We start from the raw sequence: 22,613 nt of genomic DNA, 5'->3' as shown, positions 1-22,613 counted from the left end.
AGGAAATGGCTACCCACTCCAGTAATCTTGCCTGGAGAATCCCATGAACAGAGGAGTCTGATGAGCTACAGTCCATGGGGGTCACAAAGAGTTGGACACGACTGAGCAACTAACACTTTTCACAGAGGATTTAGCATTGTGCCTGCATTTCATAGTACCTCTGTGTTGAGGCTTGGAGCAGGCTGCCCCATGACATGCCACAGTGGTATACTGATTGTTTGGGGTTAAAGTTACTGGAGAAAGAGCTGGTGAGGGAAAGATTGATATTAAAACAATAACACTCTGACCTCCCCTTCATTCCCCCCAAAAGTAGAAAATCAATCACCCATGTGAAACGATCCCCCTATGCCAGGAGTATAGAGAGTATGCTTATCACCAGCTAAGGAATTCAAGGCTAAGAAAGCCAAATAAACAGACTCTCTTCCCTCATGAGTCTACTACCCCAAGCACAAACACCTTTCTAAAATCTTCATAAATAATTCTGTATCTAAGAATGTTATATGAACAGACTGCTTTGGTCACTTGGTTCTGGGTGGGGTTAGGGCATAGGGGTAGAATTTCTATGACCTCTGTGTATATTAATTTTTTCCTTTTTTTTAATTTAAAAATATTTATTTATTTATCTAACTGTGCAGTGTGTTAGCTGGGCATGCAGGATCTTCTATTCTTTTAACAGCTGTGCTGGGTCTTCGTTGCTTCTTGGGCTTTCCTCTAGTTGTGGCGAGCAGGGGCTGCTCTCGTCACAGTGTGCAGGCCTCTCATTGCAGCGGCTTCTCGTGTTGCAGAGCACAGGCTCAATAGTTGTAGCACGTGGGCATGGTTGTTTCATGGCATGCGGGATCTTCCTGGATCGGGGCTCAAACCCTTGTTCCCGGCATTGACAGGCAGATTCTTTACCACTGAGCCCCCAAAGAAGTCCCAGCACGCAGGATCTCTAGTCACAGCATTTGAGCTCTTAGTTGCTGCATGAGGGATTTAGTTCCCTGACCTGGGCTTGGACATGGGGCCCCTGCCTTGGAAGGGTAGAGTCTTAGCCACTGGACCACCAAGGAAGTCCCTGTCTTGTTCATTTGTCTTGTGTTAATCTACAGCTAAAATAACTGAAGACAGGTAGTGGGGGGATATTTCACACTCCTCAACTTTCCTTCCCTAGGAGGAAACTAAGCTTCGGAAAGATTAAGCAACTGTGCTTGATCATATGCCAGGCACTGAGAATTTACAAGTGGTTTAATAGCTACTGCTTGCTGACACTTAGATTGTGTACCAAGCACATGGAACACAGCATCTAATCTTTACAACCACCATTGAGAGATGGATATAATAATGGTTATTTCCATTTCATACGAGAAAGAGCAGTTAAACTGCCCAAATCACATTTGAGTGCCTGAGCCTTGTTGAATTTGGCTCTGAAACCCACACAAGTACATGGGCATCTCCTCAAAGCTCAGTCTGATAGACGTAATGGTCATTTCTGGATAGCGTTTTAAGAAATGGGTGAGTGCTCTTCCTGTAATCCAATCACAGTCTCTACCCATTTCCAGGCAAGAGCACTGGAGTGGGTTGCCATTTCCTTCTCCAATGCATGAAAGTGAAAAGTGAAAGTGAAGTCGCTCAGTCGTGTCCAACTCTTAGCGACCCCATGGACTGCAGGCCACCAGGCTCCTCTGCCCATGGGATTTTCCAGGCAAGAGTACTGGAGTAGGTTGCCATTGCCTTCTGGCAACATTTAACAGGTTTCCTAAATGATTTCCAAATTCCCTAGAGCTGAGAGGGGCCTAGGTTCTGGAATTTTAACAACCACACCAGGTGATTCCTCTCGGGAAAATTTGGACAACACTGTTTAGGTATCTTTGGATCAACAAAGGTTTGTTTTACAGACCTCTTGAGCTGTGTGCCTGCCAACATCCATCCTTCAGGGAAGACACAAGCCCCAATGCCAGCTTCTCAGCATGACCTGTGAGGAAATGAGGGAAGAAGAATTATTCTGTCCTAATCATGTTCCTCTGTTCTGAGTTCACTAAAATGTCTACCCTCCACGTCCACCTCCATATTTTATGGAGTTTGGGAAAGAGCTTCTTTTTTGTTGTCGTCGTTTTGCTTTACTTGATAAGATGTTTTCATTTATTTATAAATAAAAAATATATAAATATTTACTTATGTGCTCTGGGCTTTCTCTAGCTGTGGTGAGTAGGGGGTACTCTTCCTTGCAGTGTGCAGGCTTCTCATTGCTGTGTCTTCTCTTATCATGGAGCACAGGCTGCAGCCCAGGCTTTAGTATTTCTCGTGCATGGGCTTAGTTGCTCTGAGGCCTGAGAAATCTTCCTGGGCCAAGACTGAACCCATGTACCCTGCATTGGTAGGCAGATCCTTATCCAGGGAAGTCCTGGTGAAGAGTTCCTGTATTTTTTACATCATCTTCTTCCCCTATAGGGGTAAATTCAGGCAGATTTGGCCAAGGAATCAACTGGAACATCAGAGACTCTGCTACACCAAGAGTTGCTCCTTCCTAGGCTGTAAATGAGGACAAGGTCTCAATGGGAGACTGCGGAGTGGAAAGAGACCTCCAGAACAACCAACCCCAACAGGATGCAAAATGCAGTGTATACTATGATTACAACTCTGCTGAAATATATCTGCCGATGGAGTAACACTGGAAATGAATAAGCAAGAATGAAAGCAACTGTGTGATACGGTGGTCGGAACAGAGATGAGTTTTCTTTTGTTATTCTCTGCTTTTCCATCTTTCTGTAATGTCATTAGTGAGGGCTTCCCAGATGGCATTAAAGGTAAAGAACCTGCCTGCCAATGCAGGAGACAAAAAAGAGGTGGGTTCAATCCCTGGACAGAGAAACCTGGCAGCTACAGCCCACAGGGTCATACAGAGTCAGACACGACTGAAGAGACTTAGCATGCACGCACACACGCATGCAAGATATATACACGGGGCTTCCCAGGTGGTGCAGTGGTAAAAGAACCCACCTGCCAACGCAGGAGACACAGGAGACATGGGTTCGATCCCTGGGTTGGGAAGATCTCCTGGAGGAGGAAATGGCAACCCACACCAGTATTCTTGCCCGAAATTTTCTGTGGACAGAGGAGCCTGGCAGGATACAGTCCATGGAGTCACAAAGAGCCGGACATGACTAAGCACTCGAGCACAGCATATATATATATATATATATATATATATATACATCCTTCCCCCTCCCCCCGATCAAGGGACTCGAAAGAAGACGGATTGGAATTTTACATAAAGTCACCAGGAAGCCCCCCAAGTTTGCAGTATGAGAAGCCAAGATGTAGCCGTCTCAGAGGGGATTTGCCATTTCATGTTAGGAGTCCCTGATCTTGGACAGGTCAGGAATATGGCCTGAGTCTGATCCTGAGCTTTGCAGAAAAAGAAATTCAGGTTTCTCCAGAATGATCAGGAGGCTCTGGGAGAGCTGGCAGACACTGAATATAGGAAACAGCAGAGACTACTCAGCTGTTTTTCCTTTCAGCGGTGGCCAATGCTTTCTAGAGACGACAGCTTGACAGAGGATCCTGATAGCAAACTTGAGTATTCTCACCTCTGGGGAGTATCTTCAGAGTATTCCTATGCTCTCACAGTTGAGATGATTAAATCAAGGATTCTCTTTAAATGCTTTATTTATTCAGCTTGGATACCTTGACATGTGCTTTTAAGAAAATTAAATTCTCTGTGCCTCAGTTGTACCATCTATGAAACTGGAATAATGTGTATATGATAGACCTCATAGAGTTGTAAGAAAGTATGCCAAGCCTTAGCAAATAGTAGCTGGTTGTATCAATAATAACATCTCAGTAAACAGTAACAAATGGTTATTGTAAATCTTGTGCTTATTTCAAATTGAAGCCTCTTGAAGATAATTTGATGTTCAACCTCTCCAAAACCTTGGGCAAAACTGGGGCAGCTCAGCTTCATAGGAAATCTAGTTTACCGCTCTACTCTTCCTCTTTCCTTACCTGGGTTTCTCCATGGCAGAGTCTCTCTTAAAAAAAAAAAAATTTCATATCTGGAATTCCCTGGCAGTCCAGTGGTTAGGAGTCCATTGCACATGACATGAGTGCAATCCCTGGTCAGGGAACTAAGATCCCACAAGCCACACAGCATGGCCAAAAAAAAATTTTTTTAAGAGTCCTATTGATGTGAAAAGAAGAGAAGCAAAAAACAAAGGAGAAAAGGAAAGATATAAGCATCTGAATGCAGAGTTCCAAACAATAGCAAGGAGAGATAAGAAAGCCTTCCTCAGCGATCAATGCAAAGAAATAGAGGAAAAGTACAGAATGGGAAAGACTAGAGATCTCTTCAAGAAAATTAGAGATACCAAGGGAACATTTCATGCAAAGATGGGCTCAATAAAGGACAGAAATGGTATGGACCTAACAGAAGCAGAAGATATTAAGAAGAGGCGGCAAGATTACACAGCGGAACTGTACAAAAAAGATCTTCATGACCAAGATAATCAAGATGGTGTGATCACTCACCTGGAGCCAGAGATCCTGGAATGTGAAGTCAAGTGGGCCTTAGAAAGCATCACTAAGAACAAAGCTAGTGGAGGTGATGGAATTCCAGTTGAGCTATTTCAAATCCTTGAAGATGATGCTGTGAAAGTGCTGTACTTCATATGCCAGCAAATTTGGAAAACTCAGCAGTGGCCACAAGACTGGAAAAGTTCAGTTTTCATTCCAATCCCAAAGAAAGGCAATGCCAGAGAATGCTCAAACTACTGCACAATTGAGCTCATCTCACATGCTAGTAAAGTAATGCTCAAAATTCTCCAAGCCAGGCTTCAGCAATACATGAACTGTGAACTTCCAGATGTTCAAGCTGGTTTTAGAAAAGGCAGAGGAACCAGAGATCAAATTGCCAACATCTGACGGATCATGGAAAAAAGAAGGGAATTCCAGAAAAACATCTATTTCTGTTTTATTGACGATGCCAAAGCCTTTGACTGTGTGGATCACAATAAACTGTGGAAAATTCTGAGAGAGATGGGAATACCAGACCACCTGACCTGCCTCTTGAGAAACCTATATGCAGGTCAGGAAGCAACAGTTAGAACTGGACATGGAACAACAGACTGGTTCCCAATAGGAAAAGGGGTACGTCAAGGCTATATATTGTCACCCTGCTTATTTAACTTATATGCAGAGTACCTCATGAGAAACGCTGGGCTGGAAGAAGCACAAGCTGGAATCAAGATTGCCGGGAGAAATATCAATAACCTCAGATATGCAGATGACACCACCCTTATGGCAGAAAGTGAAGAGGAACTAAGAAGCCTCTTGATAAAAGTGAGAGAGGAGAGTGAAAAAGTTGGCTTAAAGCTCAACATTCAGAAAACAAAGATCATGGCATCTGGTCCCATCACTTCCTGGGAAATAGATGGAGAAACAGTGGAAATAGTGTCAGACTTTATTGTTTTGGGCTCCAAAATCACTGCAGATGGTGACTGCAGCCATGAAACTAAAAGACGCTTACTCCTTGGAAGGAAAGTTATGACCAACCTAGATAGCATATTCAAAAGCAGAGACATTACTTTGCTAACAAAGGTCCATCTAGTCAAGGCTATGGTTTTTTCTGTGGTCATGTATGGATGTGAGAGTTGGACTGTGAAGAAAGCTGAGCACCAAAGAATTGATGCTTTTGAACTGTGGTGTTGGAGAAGACTCTTGAGAGTCCCTCGGACTGCTAGGAGATCCAACCAGTCCATCCTAAAGGAGATCAGTCCTGGGTGTTCTTTGGAAGGACTGATACTAAAGCTGAAACTCCAATAGTTTGGCCATCTCACGCGAAAAGCTGACTCATTGGAAAAGACCCTGATGCTGGGAGGGATTGGGGGCAGGAGGAGAAGGGGACAACAGAGGATGAGATGGCTGGATGGCATCACCGACTCGATGGACATGAGTGTGAGTGAACTCCGGGAGTTGGTGATGGACAGGGAGGCCTTGTGTGTTGCAATTCATGGGGTCACAAAGAGTCGGACACGACTGAGCGACTGAACTGAACTGAACTGATTGATGTTTAGAACTATCCTGTCTTCTCTTTTCTCTGGGATAGTACCCAACATCAGTTTCAAGTGACCAGAATATTTTTTTATTGATATATAATATTAAGGTTGCATAATTCATTTTCCTATCTGTACTTCTCCAAGTTACATTCTCCTTCTGAGGTTCTGGGTTAGGGTGACGGATCCTGGTTTTACTCTGCATACAGTCAGCATAATCTGAGCCACCTGTTTCTGAGAGGCCACCACCTCTTTTGTTATCAAAACCTGATGTCAGCATTTTGTTCTCTTGTTTAAGGCAACAGATCTGTATGTGTTTACATACAATGATCTGGGGATTTTCTAAGCACTCACCGGCTTCCCCAGTGGCTCAGATGGTGAAGAATCAGTGTGCAATGCAGGAGACCTGGGTTCGATCCCTGGGTCTGAAAGACCTCCTAGAGAAGGTAATAGCAACCCGCTCCAGTATTCTTGCCTGGAGAATTCCATGGACAAATGTACCTGGTTGGGCTGTAGTCCATAGGGCCACAAAGAATTGGACATGGCTGAGCAACTATAACACCCTCACTTCACTTTGGCAAAGATGGACACTTCTTTGTCCATCAGAACCAGTATAAATAAAGCGAATCTTTTATCGAGGGCTTTTTGATCCAGTCATCTCATATCTGGGGACCCATACATATACCAGGGAAAGCAAAACTCATATGCCTGAGTAGAATATAGGCTTGGCTTGATTTTAAAGTGTAAGACTGCTAGTCACCCAAATCATTAGGAGGATGATTATTGTATAATCTGAGATATCACACGACCATTGAAAATGATCATTGTGAAGATGGAGCTACAACACAGGGAAATGCCAGCATTAGTCAGCTACTGCTGCCAAGCAAACAAACTTAGAATCTCAGTCATACAGGAAATCTTTATTTCTTCTGCATTTGCAGGTCAGTTGGATTTTGGCTGATCCAGGCCAGATCAGTGGAACTTGGCTGATCAGTTGAGTCGACATCGCTCATTCCTCCATGACTGGTGGGCTGCTCAAGACATCGTCTTTACAAGATGGTAGCAGAAGCTCAGGAGAGTAGGCCTAATGCTGAAATGGGCAGAGCCTTTGTACACGTCACAACTACTAACATCTCATTGGCCGAATAAAGCCCTATGGACAAGTCCACACCAAGAGGGTAGAAAACACACTCCACCTCTGGTGTCAGGAACTATACGCGGTGTAGATCTAGGGAGTGAGGAAGCCTTGAGACGAATAATACAAGCTACAACAGTGCCTCACAAAAAGTTTACATGGAAAACACGCACACACATGATATGAAGTTGATTGTCTAACTTCATAGTAACTATGTAAAAATATTTTTGCAAGTCAACAAAGAATAGAGATAAATAAGCGAAATTGAAAAAAAAATTTGCCTAGATAGCAAATTGATAAGAACCTTTTATTTTGCATTTCTCCAGTCCTCAAAGTTACATAATAGAATTACCTTTTTTTAATTGGAGTGTAGTTGATTTACAATGTGTGTTAGTTACTTTTCTTTATTAAAATTAAGTTTTAGAAGCTTCTCATAGCAGGCATATTATTTGACCAAATGAACTGTTTTATCTATTATATTAAGGGTCTGTAGAAAAATGTAGACTTCTAAGTACATTCAAGTTAGCCATTTGTTCTTAGTCCCCGTCAATTCCTAATCTCAAACTCAAATCTAACAAACTTCCATCAACATGGACCTTTGCCTAAAAACAGTTTGAATTCCTTTATTCTCTTAAATTCTTCATTATGGCAGTGTTAATTATTCTCCACACTGACCTTTTTGAAGTCTCCAAAATCAGATATTCATTCTATTGACTAGAAGCATTGTTCCAGTAGATTCTGATTTTCTGAAAGGAGCAAGTCCATTCAATAAATAATTAATGAGCACCTGCCATATTCAAGGCACTCTACTAGTTACTTTTGGGGGAACTAAAGAGGTGTAAGTGCCATCCTTACTCTCAAGGGGCTCACAATCTAATGGGAAGAGAAAAGTGTACCTATACATTTGGGGACAGAAAGAACAGACCAGAAGAAGGAAGCGTGCATGAGTCCTCAGCCCTGGTGGCATAGTGGAGTCATTTGGACAACTTTTATGAAGTGTCCAAGCCCATGCCTGGAGATGCTGATGTAATTGGTCTGATGTCTGACTTGATGACTGTTTTGGCTTATTTTTAATATTTATTTATTTCTATGTTTTTATTTAGTTGGCTGCACCTTGTCTCACTTGTGGCGTGCAGAATCTTCAGTTGCAGCATGTGAACTCTTAGTTTCAGCACGTAGTAGGATCTAGTTCTCTGACCAGGGATGATCGAACCTGGGCTCCCTGCATTGGGAATGCTTGAGTCTTATCCACTAGACCACCAAGGAAGTACCTGATATTTTTTAAAACTCCTCAGAGGGTTATAAAGAGCAGCCAGGATTGAGAACCCCTGGATTAGGCCTTCTACTTTAAGTTTGACCGAACTCTCTGCATAGTACTGACAAAGACTCTCACATGCAATCCTTAAAACAGTTGATTCTTTTTTAAAAATAACTTATTTTATCAAAAATTATACAGTGTATGCAAATAGTTTAAAGTCCAGAAAGTCAAATGGCCCTGAGGCTTATGACTAAAATTTAGCAGTCCCCATTCTCTCCATCCCCCAGTTCTTCCTGCATTTTTGACTCTTTAAATTATTTGTAGAGAATTCACACACCTTCAATTCTCCAAATGTTAACATACTGGTATCTCTTGCTTCATCAAAAACGAATTAACTGAAAAAAAAAAAAACTAATTAACTGGGACTTCCCTGGTGGTTCAGTAGTTAAGAACCTGCCTTTCAGGAAATGTGGGTTCGATCTCTGGTTTGGGAACTAAGATCACACATTCTTTGGGGCAACTAAGTCTTCGCCCCGCAACTACTGAGCCCGTGGGCCACAACTAGAGAGTCCATTGCGCTGCAGTGAAGGATTCCGCATGACGCAACTAAGAACCGATGCAGCCAAAAATAAACCCAAAAAACGAAAACAGAAAACTAACTAATTGTGGAATTTTTTTTTCTCCCACTTAAAAGTACCCTGAAGCCCCCAAGAAAAGGCAAACAGAAGTAGGTAGTTGGAGCAACAGGAGGCAGAGGAAGCCAATCCAGGGAAAGGAGAGCTGACGACTGTCAGGTTCAGACTGGCTGCCTTGGTGACCCAAGCAATTCAGAGAGGCAGCTAAGAGCACTTTTCTAAGCCCCACCCACCTGCTTTCCTGCCTCTTGGAAAGCTGATGGGCTTTATCTGAAATAATAGCCAAAAGCATATATCCACACTTTCTCCTGGACTTACGCTTGGAGAGCACCCTACTCCACCTCCAAAATAAGCCAGTGAGGCGGGGGTGGGTTAGAAACACTGAAAGATGGACTTAAAACGAAGGATGCGTTAGACGAGTAAGTTAGAGTGTTATCCTGGGAAGCCCTTAAAATTAGTTTGGCTTGAAGACTTCAGGGACGCCCTGGAGATACATTAGCAGGGATGTCACAAAATCAGTTCTGTATTTAAGGAAAGCACCTCTGTGACTGGTGGCTTCCCTGGTGGCTCAGGTGATAAAAGCGTTTGCTTGCAATGTGGGAGAAACGGTTTCGATCCCTGGGTTGGGAAGATCCCCTGGAGAAAGAAACGGCAACCCACTCCAGTTCTCTTGCCTGGAAAATTCCATGGATGGAGGAGTCTCGTAGGCTACAGTCCATGGGGTCGCAAACAGTTGGACACGACTGAGCGACTTCACTTTCACTTTCACTTTTCTGTGGCTGGACAAGATGAAACCCGGATTGGATTAGAAAACTCAGAGGCAAAGGACCCATCATAAGTCCCAGGGAAGAGGTGGAGGGGAGTGGGGAAGCCCAGAGACCCCGCAAATGGAGGCCCCGTGCCAGGAGACAGTTCTGTGGCTCCATGCAATTCTGACCGAGCCTTGACGTCCTCGCTTGTGACAGATAAAAGGGCGAAGCTGCCACCTGCTGGGGAGCAGGGAGACTCTGCTCTCTGTCCCTTCCTATACTGTGTGAAATAATTTTCAGAAGGTTGCCCTCTTTTCATAAAGCAGGTAGAGGTGTTTGATGGCTTTCGAGGCAAAACAGAGCTTATGAACTTCCTCTGACAGGGCATACTCCGGACTGAGCCCAAACACGATATTCCTCTCCAGGCCTGAAAACTGCTGAATACTGTCTAAAACAATGTGACCATCCAGAACACCAGAGGCCTGGCTGAACACAACCTTTGTGGGTCCACAGGTCTCAAATAATTCCATTGTTCTTTGCAGTGCAAGCTCATAGCGTCCTCTGTCCTCCGCTCTCCTGCACAGAATTGCTATGTCTCTGGGCAGATAGCCACGCTGGAACAGGTGGTGACATCTTTCTGCCACGTGTCTCGCGATTTCTTCTGTGGTCAAGTTAGTCTCTGTCTCACACACCCCAGGCAAAGCCTGGGCATGCATTGCTTCTTCATACGAAGCTTCCCTGAACGCCGCCAGTGTGTCTGGAGACACGCTGGGGTGAGGGTTTTCCTTGATCCTCTTCATTTCTTCTTTCATGAGCATCGCTATTTCCAGAGCACAGTGGATCCCGCTGGTGATTGTTTTCCGAGGAAACTGAGCAGATGGAGGCGGAAGGCCGTTGCCATCTCCATGATGGACTTGGAAAGGGTCCAGAAAAAGCCAGAGAATCCCGTGGTGTGGGTTTTCACTTCCAGCGCCCCTCACCTTTGGGTGGGTGATGCTCTTGGCCTTCATGTACCAGTCACCATATTTACTGCAGAAATGCTCAGTTTCATCCATCACTATGTGCTTGATCTTTGGGAACTCCCCTCCCATGAAGGTTTTCCGGGTCACAGCTCGGCAGGTCGTTTGCTGGCTGTAAGGAGGAAGGAGAGAATAGGACTTCAGGCATAAAAATAAAGGGAACGCCATGCATTTATGACTCTCTGGATTGGCATTCGAGACTGGCTCTCATCCAGAAGCTGATTCACTGATTCAGCAGTGTCCTGAATACTACAAAAATGCTCTTCTTACAAGGCTCCTGACATCAATTGTTGTTTAGCCACTAAGTCAGGCTTCCCAGGTGGCACTAGTGGTAAAGAACCTGCCTGCCAATACAGGAGATGTAAGAGATGGGGGTTGCATCCCTGGGTCGGGAAAGATCCCCTCGAGGAGGGCATGGCAATCCCCTCCAGTATTCTTGCCTGGAGAATCCTTTGGACAGAGGAGCCTAGTGGGCTATAGTCCATAGGGTCTCATGGAGTTGGACACGACTGAAGTGACTTAGCATGCACGCACAGTCGCTAAGTCACGCCCAGCTCTTTTGCGACCCCATGGACTATAGCCTGCTGGGCTCCTCTGTCCCTGGGATTTCCAGGCAAGAATACTGGAGTGGGTTGCCATTTCCTTTTTTAGGGGATCTTCCTGACCCAGGAGTCAAACTCGTGTCTCCTGCTTGGCAGACAGATTCTTTACCACTGAGCTACCTAGAAAGCCCGCCTGACAGAATGCATATTGCAAACCCTAATCCTTGGAGCTATCAAGTTAAATCAGCATGTGAGACTTTTAAAATGAACTCAGGTAGAAGATTTTGTTATTTCTACTACAGTCCATTTCTACTGCTTAACAATCCCTAAAGATAAATTCCTTATATCTAAGGGAAATCTCAAAATGAATTTACACTTGTTACTACTATTTCTTTACTTTCTATCTTTTTTAGAGCTGATAAGCAGTCACCTAGAGGCATATCATAATTTTCATATGAAAAAGAAATATGGGCTCCTATAAGTTCCTCTAAAGAAAATGCTCCTTTCCCACTTATTTTTAGTACAATGCCAGAAGCCTCTCTAGATTTTGGTTAGGAAAGCATCGAGAGGTTTCTGAGTTCCATGACGTGTCAGGATGTTAGGTAGGGTACCAAGTCTACAGGGCTATGCCTCCATGGAGCTACCATCCTACTTACTTAGCTCAATTTTCATTTATAGTATATTTTAGCATATAAATAGATATACATGCATATATGTACTTAAAATTTTTTAGTTGTTTATCGCCTCCTCTAATTTAGATTCAAGTCATATCACCCATCCCTACAGATTTCCTGATTTTGCACATGTAGTCCCTGGGGCTTTAATCCCTTTGTCCAGAATCGCAAACCCCTGAGTCACAACTATTCAAGTTCTTTTCTTCCAGTTTGCACAGCGTAGACTTCTTGAAGAAAAGCGCTGATTCTTAGCCATCTCTGTATCCCCCTCACATTGTGCTCATCGATACTTGTTGAATTTAACTTGGCTTTTGACTGGGGTTCTCTTAAAACTTACCTATAAAGCATAAGAAAGAACATAGCTTCAGCAGTTTAGAAGATCCTTCATTATCTGGCATCTGCCTCCTTTCCAACTTCATCGTTTGTCACACACCCACAGCTCCTCACTGCTCCAGGCAGACCTACCATTCTGATTCATCTCCATGCCTTTCTATTTGCTGTGTCCTTTGCCCAAAGAGCCCCCAATTAATGCACTCCTCCTATTGACTTCTTAAAAAAGAAGTCAGGATGTCCTTCATTGGAGAGTATTTGCTGACCAAACTATAGCCTAAGCTAAGTTTAAGCACATCTTTACTATCACACTAATTATACAACATTCCCATTGCTTATTTTTCTTTTCTCTGTCTTACTGGGCTTTACGGCAAGGTCTTCAACATATTTTCCTCCTCTAACACTAAATGTACACTGCATCTAGCAAATAAATGGTGCTCAAAAAAGATTAGCTTGATAAATAAGTCAAACAAACCACAAACGAAAAGCCCTCATGCGCTGGATTGAATAACAGCCAATTTCTTTTACTAAATTGAAAGCTAAAAAATTTAAATCAGAAGCAAATGCGCATGGTTTCTAAAATGGCTGAATCAGAATAAGTCAAACACGTAAAAATATTTTATAAATGAAATCAAACGGCATTTAAAATCAAGTTCGTGTTAGGTAGAATGTCTAATTGACTGAGATACCCTACGAAAGCATATCAGTGCCCTATTAAAACATGAAATATCAAGCAGAAAGCACATGTGAAGCAAGATGGATTCGTGTCAGCCTTTCTTAAGTTTAAGGCTGCAGACTGTGGGGAAAAATGTTTCTAGTTCTACAAATTGAAAATTATGCCTATGTGGCTAATTGATAATGAGATGTTTAAGCATGAACACTGCAAAGTGCTCTTTTCTAGCTCAGCTGCTTGATCACTTGCAAATATACACATAGTCTGGGCTCTCGCCTGTATGCCTCAAAGGCATTACACAATCTTACACTAAAGACACAGATTACTGGTGCAATGCTGTTGAGAGACTGACTAAATATATTTATTGCGTTTAGTTAGTGAGGTTCTTACGTCACAAAATCCTTTAAGGCGTCACTTTCGCAAACATAGAGGATCTCCTTGGGCTTGCAGTGGAATACGTCCTTAATTTTCTCCATGATCTTTATAGCCAGCATTGTCTTTCTGGTTCCTGGAAAGCAATGGACGAACAGTTCTCGTGTCTCCTGAAGGCTCTGTGAAAGCAACTCACACTGCTCCACTACGAGCAAATTGGAAAATTCACAGCCCACTTGGTCGCTCAGAAGGGATCGAGAGCACAGCGAGACGATGATAAGTGCCTGCAACAATTTTTCCATTTCGTCCTCATCAGCAAGCCTGTAGGGTTGGGGATAGCGCAAGGCGATTTCTCTGGGTTTGCACTGTGTGCTGGGCAGGTGCACCAGCTTCGGAATGACACACACTTTCCCCGTGTAACCACCAACAGTTCCCAGTTTCTGCTTTAACTGACGAGCAGTGTTCTGGGCATACGCCAGACCCCCAGTCCACGTGGGGTCCATTAAGATGGTATAGAGTACCAGGGGGCTATTCACCGCTATTAGGAGAGCATCACACAGAACATACTGCTCCTTCCTTAAGCCGACATCACTCGCCCAGCTTCTGGAAACTATCACAAACCCCTGAGAACAAGGATCTATCTGTGTCTTCATTAATTCCTCCAGTCCTTTATGATCTGAGAAGAGCTTCTTACAGAGGGATTCTGGTTTAAACTGAATCTTTTCCCGTGTCACTGAAAATTCAAGGAATAGAGGTTACTAACATTTATAAAAGGACATTTAAGTATTCCCGCGACCTCATAATGAAGTAAGCCTAGCCACGGAACTGTGACTAGGATAAGTTTCCTTATCTGCAAATAAAGCACCTCCTCTTCACAGGCCAGGGCTGTGAAGTCCCTGTTTCTGACAGCTCTCATGCAGGGAAGGGCAATCAGGGAGGGGTCTTCACAGAGCAGCCTACTAGCACTCTGTCCTCAACCCTAACGACCCAGTAACTCTAGGAAGGTACTTCTTGTTAAGGGTGTGTGTGTGAGAGAGAGGGAGAAAGAAAACTGATGCTTTGGGGAAACGAAGAACTTTCCTTTTGGAACAGTGATTCTTAACCTGTGGCAAGTTTGACCCCAGTAGGGTATTTGGGACTGTCTGGAAATGGTTTGACTTTTTGTAGCTGGAGAGGTGCTACTGTCATCTAGTGGCTAGAGGCCAGAAATGCAGCTAAACTTCCTACAATTCTCAGGGCCGCTGCTGCTGCTGCTGCTGCTGCTGCTAAGTCGCTTCAGTCGTGTCCGACTCTGTGCGACCCCATAGACGGCAGCCCACCAGGCTCCCCCGTTCCTGGGATTCTCCAGGCAAGAATACTGGAGTGGGTTGCCATTTCTTTCTCCAATGCATGAAAGTGAAAAGTGAAAGTGAAGTCGCTCAGTCGTGTCCGACTCCCAGCGACTGCAGCCTACCAGGCTCCTCCGTCCATGGGATTTTCCAGGCAAGAATACTGGAGTGGGGTGCTATCGCCTTCTCCAATTCTCAGGGCAGCCTCCCTCAAACCAGATGTAAAATAGCTAGCCAGCGGGAATTTTCTGAGGGACGCAGAGAGCTCAAACCCAGTGCTCTGTGACAACCTAGAGGGGTGGGATGGGGTGGAGGTGGGAGGGAGGTTCAAGAGGGAGGGGACATGTATATACCTATGGCTGATTCATGTTCACGTATGGCAGAAACGAACACAATATTGTAAAGCAATTATCCTCCGATTAAAAATAAAATCTTGATTTAAAAAAGAATTATCTAATCCAAATGTCAACAGGGTCGAGGTTGAGAAACTCTGCCTTAGACTCTGCCTGGACTCTTGCCTGGAAGCGTCCAGGTGACCCCATGGCTCACTTCCTTTTGCCTTGGAAAGCCAGGGGGGCAGTTCTCTCAAATTTATTCTCTCATATTTGGAGGGGGAAAAAAAGCTATCTGTGATTGGAAGCCCAAAGGTACACAGAAGTATAGGGTGGATTTAATGACTGAAAACAAGAGTCCACCATGTGTATTGGTTCAGGACCATCGTGTCTGCTGAGCCTACATCTGACCTTCTCCAAGGAGGAAGTCTGGGATGCATTGCTACCAACCACCCCCCACCGGCGACTTAATTTTAGGGAATAAATTGTCCCCTCAATTGAAATCAAGAAGGAATACCTGGAAACAGGTGCTGTTGGAGAGCCTCCTTAAATTCTAGCACTTTGATGGGATATGACAGGCTTCTTAGGGGAGATGAAGCTGATGAAATCAGGTGAAGGCTGTGGTCAGCCTCCAAATTGGAAGGAACTAAAAAAAAAAAACAAACCCACAAAGCATCATTTTAGATGATAAAGAACTTTTCTATTGCTCTTCCTACAGTTGACGTATGACATGTGCCATACCTGAGCTGCCCGCCCTCTTCCTACGCTGTCAATAGTTCATGCACGTTAGGAAGGAGGTCCGGGACTCCTACAGGGCCATGCACCTTCCAAGTCACCTGTGACTCATCTCAGACAAGTCATTTCTCCTCTCTATCCTGTAAGGGTGAGCAGGTGGTCCCTGCGGTTCCTTCCAATTCTAATATTCTGGTTCCAGGTCACCCCTAAACAGAAAAGGTTTCTAGTAGTGGTGGTGGTGGGATGGCAGAAAAAGTAACCACAGGATTTCCTTGGTAGTCCAGTGGTGAGGACTCTGCCTCCAATGCTGGGGATATGGGTTCAATCCCTGGCCAGGCAACTAAGGTCAATATAGGAACTAAGGTCCAGCATGCCTAAAAAAATTTTTTTAAGTAAGCACAGTAATTTTTTTTATATTGTGATAGTTGTTAAAGGTCCCCGCCCCCCTCCACCGCACCCCTGCCAAGTTTAGAAAAAAAAAAAGTGGTAGAATCTCTAGCTTGGTGTGTGTGTCTGTGAAGGAAACTCTAATCTAAGATAAGAGAAAGCATAGTCCAATACAATCACTCAAGTCTTGATCCAAGTTTCTTTTTACAAAATCTGGAACTAAATGACGCTGGAGGCAAACTGATACATTTCATTCAGCCTATAAGTCTTTTATGGGCTGATCTGAAATCACCAGGGCTGATGCTTAGCAAAACTGAAAAGAAGTGAAAACACAAAGTCCTCTTTCCACACCCCCTTCCCCAGCACCTCCTTTTGCATAAGTTCTTAGTTTTTCTCCACTTGGTGGTGCCCCCAGCCCTGACAGTGGTTCAAGGTATGGGCTAATGTTACTGAAGCAATTCAAATTTGTCAACAAGGTTCCCTTGAAAGGATTAGTGGAGAGCTATTCTTAAACAGCATTTCTCTAAAATATCACCTTTAGAGAGACTAAAAATGAATGTTTTAGCGTAGGAATATCAGCCTGCAAATTTGTTTCAGCAGACCTTTACAGTGTGTAAAAATGAGACCAAAAAGGATACATCAAACGGTAAACTGCTTGTGATTATGAATGACTTTGGCTTTTGCTTCTTGTATTTTTTTGGTTTCCTATTACATACATGTTAACTTTTAAGAAAAGAATGTTATTTTAAAAAGCTTAAAGGAAGAATTAAAAAGGAACTTTCACAAATTCATGGCTGATGACATACAGGCTTTTCTTGACTTCACACAGTTCATATTCTGAGTCTTTGGAACTAAAACTAGAAAATCACCCTTAAATAGGAGAAGATTTGTAAGCAAAAGCAGATTTCTGTTCTTTTTTTCTTGTTTAGTTGCTGTTATTTCCAACTCTTCTGCCACCCCATAGCATGGATGGTAGCCCACCAGGCTCCTCTGTCCATGGGATTCCCAGGCAAGAATACTGGAGTGGGTTGCCATTTCCTTCTCCAGGGGATCTTCCCAACCCAGGCATCAAACCTGCGTCTCCTGCATTGGCAGACAGATTCTTTACGGCTGATCCACCAGGGAAGCCCCATTCTTTACCTGGACAAATAACCAAATGAAGACAGAAGTTTCTGCCTCCTGATTGAACAATGGCTTCTCTTCTGCTTTACCTGATTGAATATCCAGCATCATGGTTACCCACTGCTCAGCTGACAGCCTCGTGACAGAATTGTCCCTGATGATCCAGGAATCCGGGGCTTCTGTGAATACGACACAGCAGAACGGCTCCACGTGGACCACACAGACATGACCATACAGGACATCTTTTTGGTATACATTTAAGATTTTGGTAGTGAAGTTCACCTTCGGCTTCTCACAGCAGAAGTGGAATGTAGGCAATTTTTCTATGCAGTTTTCTATTTCCTTTTTTAGCAAGTCAGGGTTCACTTTTTCTCCCTGACATCCAAACACTTCTTTGCTCTTATCATCCACCCCGATAATTAGGTATCCCCCATGGGTGTTGGCAAATGCAGAGACATAATGAGGCAGCATTTCTTTAGTCCGAGGGATGATCTTTTTGGTGGTGAACCTTTTAAACTCGACATGTGTGGACTCAGTGAAGTTGAGCTTCTCCTTATACACAAGCTTATCCTTTTTAACAAATTCTGAGGCACTCATCCTCATGTCTTCCTCTTCCTGCATATATCTATCCAGAGCTTTCTGAGAATGTAGCTCTTGCATCTTTGATCTTCCTCTCTGGGTTCTAGACTGTTTCTCTAGGAGGAGCTCCAGGGCGCTGTGGGCACTCAAATTGATGGTGGAAGTCACAGCTCTCTGATATAAATTGGAGCGCAAGCTGCAGATCCTTAGGCTGAAAACATCTGGGCACCATGACTTCACAAAAATCATAAGATTGTGTCCCTGCTGCACATAGTCAAGGTATTTCTGTGAACCTGAAGGGAGGAGCTTCTGAAAAGAAGTTTCCAGATCATGTCCCAGTCCGTGGCATCGGTAACTGTAAGTTTTATCCTCAATCTCCGCTTTGATCACACCCCCTCCAGAATTTAACAGTGCACACGTCGCTTGGATGATTCTAGAGTTCTCAGTTCTTTTCAAATAGCTATTGGTCATCCTCTTCCTGTTTTCCTCTCCGAAAGTGACTCTGCCCACTTCTACGGTTATCTCGGGATAAAGCATTTCCGTCTCCATCTTGAGGCTTTCCACATCAGCAGCCCTTCTGCGTCACAAACAATGACAGAAAGAGGTTCCAATAAATAATTAGGACAGAAATGTTGTTTCAATATTAACATGAATTCCGGAGATTATAAAATTTTCTTCAAAGCTGTAAATTCTTGGAGATAGATTTTAGTATTGGAAATCATCTTTGATATCACTGCGTTTTTTTAATTGGAGTATAATTGCTTTACAATGTTGTGTTAGTTTCTGCTGTACAACCACGTGAATCAGCTACCTGTATACAGTCATTCCCTCCCTCTTGAGCCTTCTTCCCATCCCCCTATCCCACCCTTCTAGGTCAGATTCCACTGTTTTCTCCCAACTTTGTCAAGACCTTAGGCTTCCCAGCATGAATGAGCATTAACTAAATGCTTAATATTCAACCATAGAGGAAAAAATTGTATTGTTGAAAATTTTAGCTGTTTTTCATTTAAAATCAGGAAGCATCAACAGTGAGCCCAGAAATAAAGGGCATGGATTGTTACAGGAGCTACGCAAATTTTACAGAAATGGTTGCCATCAGAAGATGCTCCTATTTACAATTCAAAGGGGAAAGAAGACAATAGAGAACCAAGAGAGCATAGCTTTGAAGTATGTGTGGTGTACAAGATCTAGCTATAAAAACAAACATAAAACTTGGTATTCTCTATGAGCTATTTTATACATTTAAAAAAGCTTTATTCTACTCCTGAAAGAATGCCAACTGACACCAAATGCAGAAATCTTTCAAGCTCTTCAGACATTCTTCTAAAAGTACATTTCTTATACAGTGTAATGTAGGAACAGTTTTCCTTTCTTTCTAGTAGTTCTGCCTGTGGGAACCTCTAAGACCTGGGAGTGGACATGAGCCTTTGAGACATAGTTACTAAATTGTGGTCAACCTCCTTTTGCTTCCCAGTTTAGAAAACAGCCATCTAAATTTAAGTTGGCACCCCAGAAGCAGATGTTACAGAAACGTCCCCTCCTTTGTTTTTGTTAATTGAAAAATAAAATATTTACCAACCCAAACCAAAATTCTTCCTCAAGAAGAAGAGAGCCCAGTCGTGTTTCTTCTCCCACCCCTCCACCCCCCATAATCTCTGCTAAGCAGAGGCCATGTGGGTGTTGTTTGTATCCACCAAGAGGAAAAGAAAGCAGGCATCCAGCGGGCTGGGTCCCCTCCTCTGCCATTAGTTTACTCTTGGTTGCTTTCTCACTTCCTCCAAGCAAACCAGAATCAACCCGATGAGTTGTTTTTTTCATAGATATACATTTACATTTGTGAATACAAATGTAAATGTCTGGCTCTTAGAGAAATTTCTGGTAAGATTCTATTCATATCATAGAACCACAGTAGTGTTGGAAGGGACTTTAAAGATAATTTTAACCATCAATCTGGTTCTTAAATACTCTCTATAATATTCACAACTCCCAACAAATTGCTGTCCAGTAACTGCTTGAACACCTCCAATAACAACTCATTGTCTCTCAAATTAGTCCCCTTCTATTTTCTGACAGCTCTGTTATATATAGCTTGCTTATTTTTAGCTATAATCTGTCTTCCTATAACTTCTGCATGCTGGGACTAAAACAAATCTACTTGCTTTTAAACTAGAAGAACTATTCCTTCACGGATGTTACTTGAATGCTGATAACAACCGTGATAGATACAAAGTGGTCTGAGAGTCTAGCTCCAGATGCACATCTATGCGCTCCACATGCCCCCAGATTTCTCACTCATCTTCCTTTACCAGATTCTCCTGAGCTATAATTTTATTAAGTTCTTTATGCCCTCAGACAAAAGCTGAGAAGAGATGGATGAGATTAAAAAAAAATTTTTTTTTTTTTTACCTGATGCCCTTGCTTTTCCTCTTGCTGTTTCAGTTCCACATCTGGGTTTGGTCTGAATGTTTGCCTTCTCTCACAGTCCCTGTTGCCTTCTGATATCAGCCTGGGAGGAGCAGGAACTCTGCCAGACTCCCCAAGACTTCGCAACATTGACCCACTGAGAAAGGCTGATAAGGAGTCAAGAGAAGTCCATGACAGGGCAGATTGGCAGGCCACAGTCTGACCTCTGGGAGTAAACGAAGGAGTAATGGGAAAATTAAGGGGTTTTCAAGTGCAGGGCCAAAGCTAAAACTTTCCACCTCTGAAAGGCTGAATGTCTTTTCTCATACACCCTACAAGCATCTTCTGTTATAGTTAATTTCATTTCAAAGCTCTATATCTATTTTAAATTAAGCTGCCCTGTACATATCCATTATGAACAATATTAACCTATTTTATCACCTTCCAAATTGCTTGTCTGTTCTTTAGTTCAGTTCAGTTCAGTCGCTCAGTCGTGTCTGACTCTGCGACCCCATGAATCGCAGCACGCCAGGCCTCCCTGTCCATCACCAACTCCTGGAGTTCACTCAGACCTATGTCCATCGAGTCTGTGATGCCATCCAGCCATCTCATCCTCTTTCGTCCCCTTCTCCTCCTGCCCCCAATCCCTCCCATCATCAGAGTCTTTTCCAATGAGTCAATTCTTCACATGAGGTAGAGTACTACTCCAAAGTACTGGAGTTTCAGCTTCAGCATCATTCCCTCCAAAGAAATCCCAGGGCTGATCTCCTTCAGGATGGACTGGTTGGATCTTCTTGCAGTCCAAGGGACTCTCAAGAGTCTTCTCCAACACCACAGTTCAAACGCATCAATTCTTCAGCGCTCAGCCTTCTTCACAGTCCAACTCTGTGTCTGTTCTTACTTATATTCTATTTTTCCTATTCTTCCTTTTCTAGACCCTTTCTAGAAAAATGCTCATTGATGAAGGTTTGGCTATCATGGATGAGAGGATTACAGATGATTTCTCATCAAATTTCTTTTCCTTTCCTTCTTTTTTTAAACTTTTCTGTATTTTCTAAATGGTCTACAATAAATGTCCATCATTTGTATAATTTACAAAACAAGTAAATGAAAAAAATAAAACAGATAAGAGACGGTTATCTCATTTGGGGATGCTAGTTAAACTGAATCAAGTTTCTTATAGAGGGCTGACTGATGGCCATCATTTATTGATGGTGATGATGGGGATGGACCTATAAATGTTAACTTACAAGGGCTTCCCTGACAGCTCAGTGGGTAAAGAATGCAGGAGACCCTGGTTCGATTCCTGGGTCGGGAAGATCTGCTGGAGAAGGGATAGGCTACCCACCCCAGTATTCTTGGGCTTCCCTTGTGGCTCAGCTGGGAAAGAATCTGCCCGCAATGAGGGAGACCTGGGTTCGATCCTGGGTTGGGAAGATCCCCTGGAGAAGGGAAAGGCTACCCATTCCAATATTCTGGCCTGGAGAATTCCAAGGACTATACAGTCCATGGGGTCTCAAAGAGTCAGGCAGGACTGAGCAACTTTCACTTTCACTTACAAGAAAAAAAAGGATCTTTACAGGTGTGATTAAGTACTGATGTTGAGATGAGATTATCCATGTGGGCCCTAAATCTAAACCAGAAGTGTTCTCATAAGAGCACCAGCAGCGAGAGGTTTGATATGTACAAAAGAGAAGGCAAAAGACTGCAGAGGCAGAGACTGGAGTGACGTGGCCACATGTGGGGGGTGTCAGCAAGCATGGGGAACAGCCAAATAGACTGCCCCCTAGAGCTTCTGAGGAAGGGGAGCACAGCCCCTGCTGATACCCTGATTTCTGCCCACTTGTGTCAAACTCCTGGCAGTGACAGAATAAACTTTTGTTCTTTTAAACAACCAAAGCTGTGGTAATTTGTTACAGCAGCCCCAGAAAACTAACACAGTTCTTTCCCCCTAAGTCAAACCATCAAACATCTACCATCTACTTCAACTTGTTTATGACGAAATGACAATAGTAAATAGGTTTCTGAATACCCCTCGTATTTCATTAACTAAGGTTACTGTTCCTATGAAGTTCTGCTTTGCTGGCAGACCCTTTGTACCTGTTGTACTGAAAAGAGTTTCCAGGACAGGAGGCAGAATGGATACTATGATGAATAATCAGCACAGTTCAGTTCAGTCGCTCAGTCGTGTTGGACTCTTTGCAACCCCATGAATCGCAGCATGTCAGGCCTCCCTGTCCATCACCAACAAACTAATAAAGTGCAAAGGTCAGCTCTCAGCTTCAACTTTAACCCTTTTCACTCACGTCAT

The 22,613-nt window shown here is 43.4% G+C and overlaps 1 protein-coding gene across 1 annotated transcript; it reads right to left on the bottom strand.

Annotated features, from left to right (window-relative positions):
* Positions 9,917 to 22,613, bottom strand: SLFN14 (schlafen family member 14). Its single transcript, XM_005693334.2, has 5 exons — positions 22,609 to 22,613; positions 17,410 to 18,476; positions 15,594 to 15,722; positions 13,435 to 14,149; positions 9,917 to 10,937 (listed from the first exon to the last, which is right to left on the bottom strand). Exons 1-5 carry the CDS (start codon positions 22,611 to 22,613, stop codon positions 10,103 to 10,105), a joined length of 2,751 nt encoding a protein of 916 aa, XP_005693391.2. The 3' UTR covers positions 9,917 to 10,102.

This window comes from Capra hircus, chromosome 19 (assembly GCF_001704415.2).
Source record: "Capra hircus breed San Clemente chromosome 19, ASM170441v1, whole genome shotgun sequence".
Taxonomy (NCBI): Eukaryota; Metazoa; Chordata; class Mammalia; order Artiodactyla; family Bovidae; genus Capra; species Capra hircus.
Note: the sequence above shows the minus strand (reverse complement) of the source record. Positions and strands in the feature narration are given on the sequence as shown.

What these genes read in the sequence shown, in the direction of transcription:
- SLFN14 (XM_005693334.2), bottom strand. An exon ending in GATGCTGGATATTCAATCAG is followed by an intron (nt 15,723 to 17,409) that starts GTAAAGCAGAAG and finishes TTTTTTTTTTAG; the next exon opens with TTCCTTCCAATTTGGAGGCT. An exon ending in CCAACAGCACCTGTTTCCAG is followed by an intron (nt 14,150 to 15,593) that starts GTATTCCTTCTT and finishes TTGAATTTTCAG; the next exon opens with TGACACGGGAAAAGATTCAG.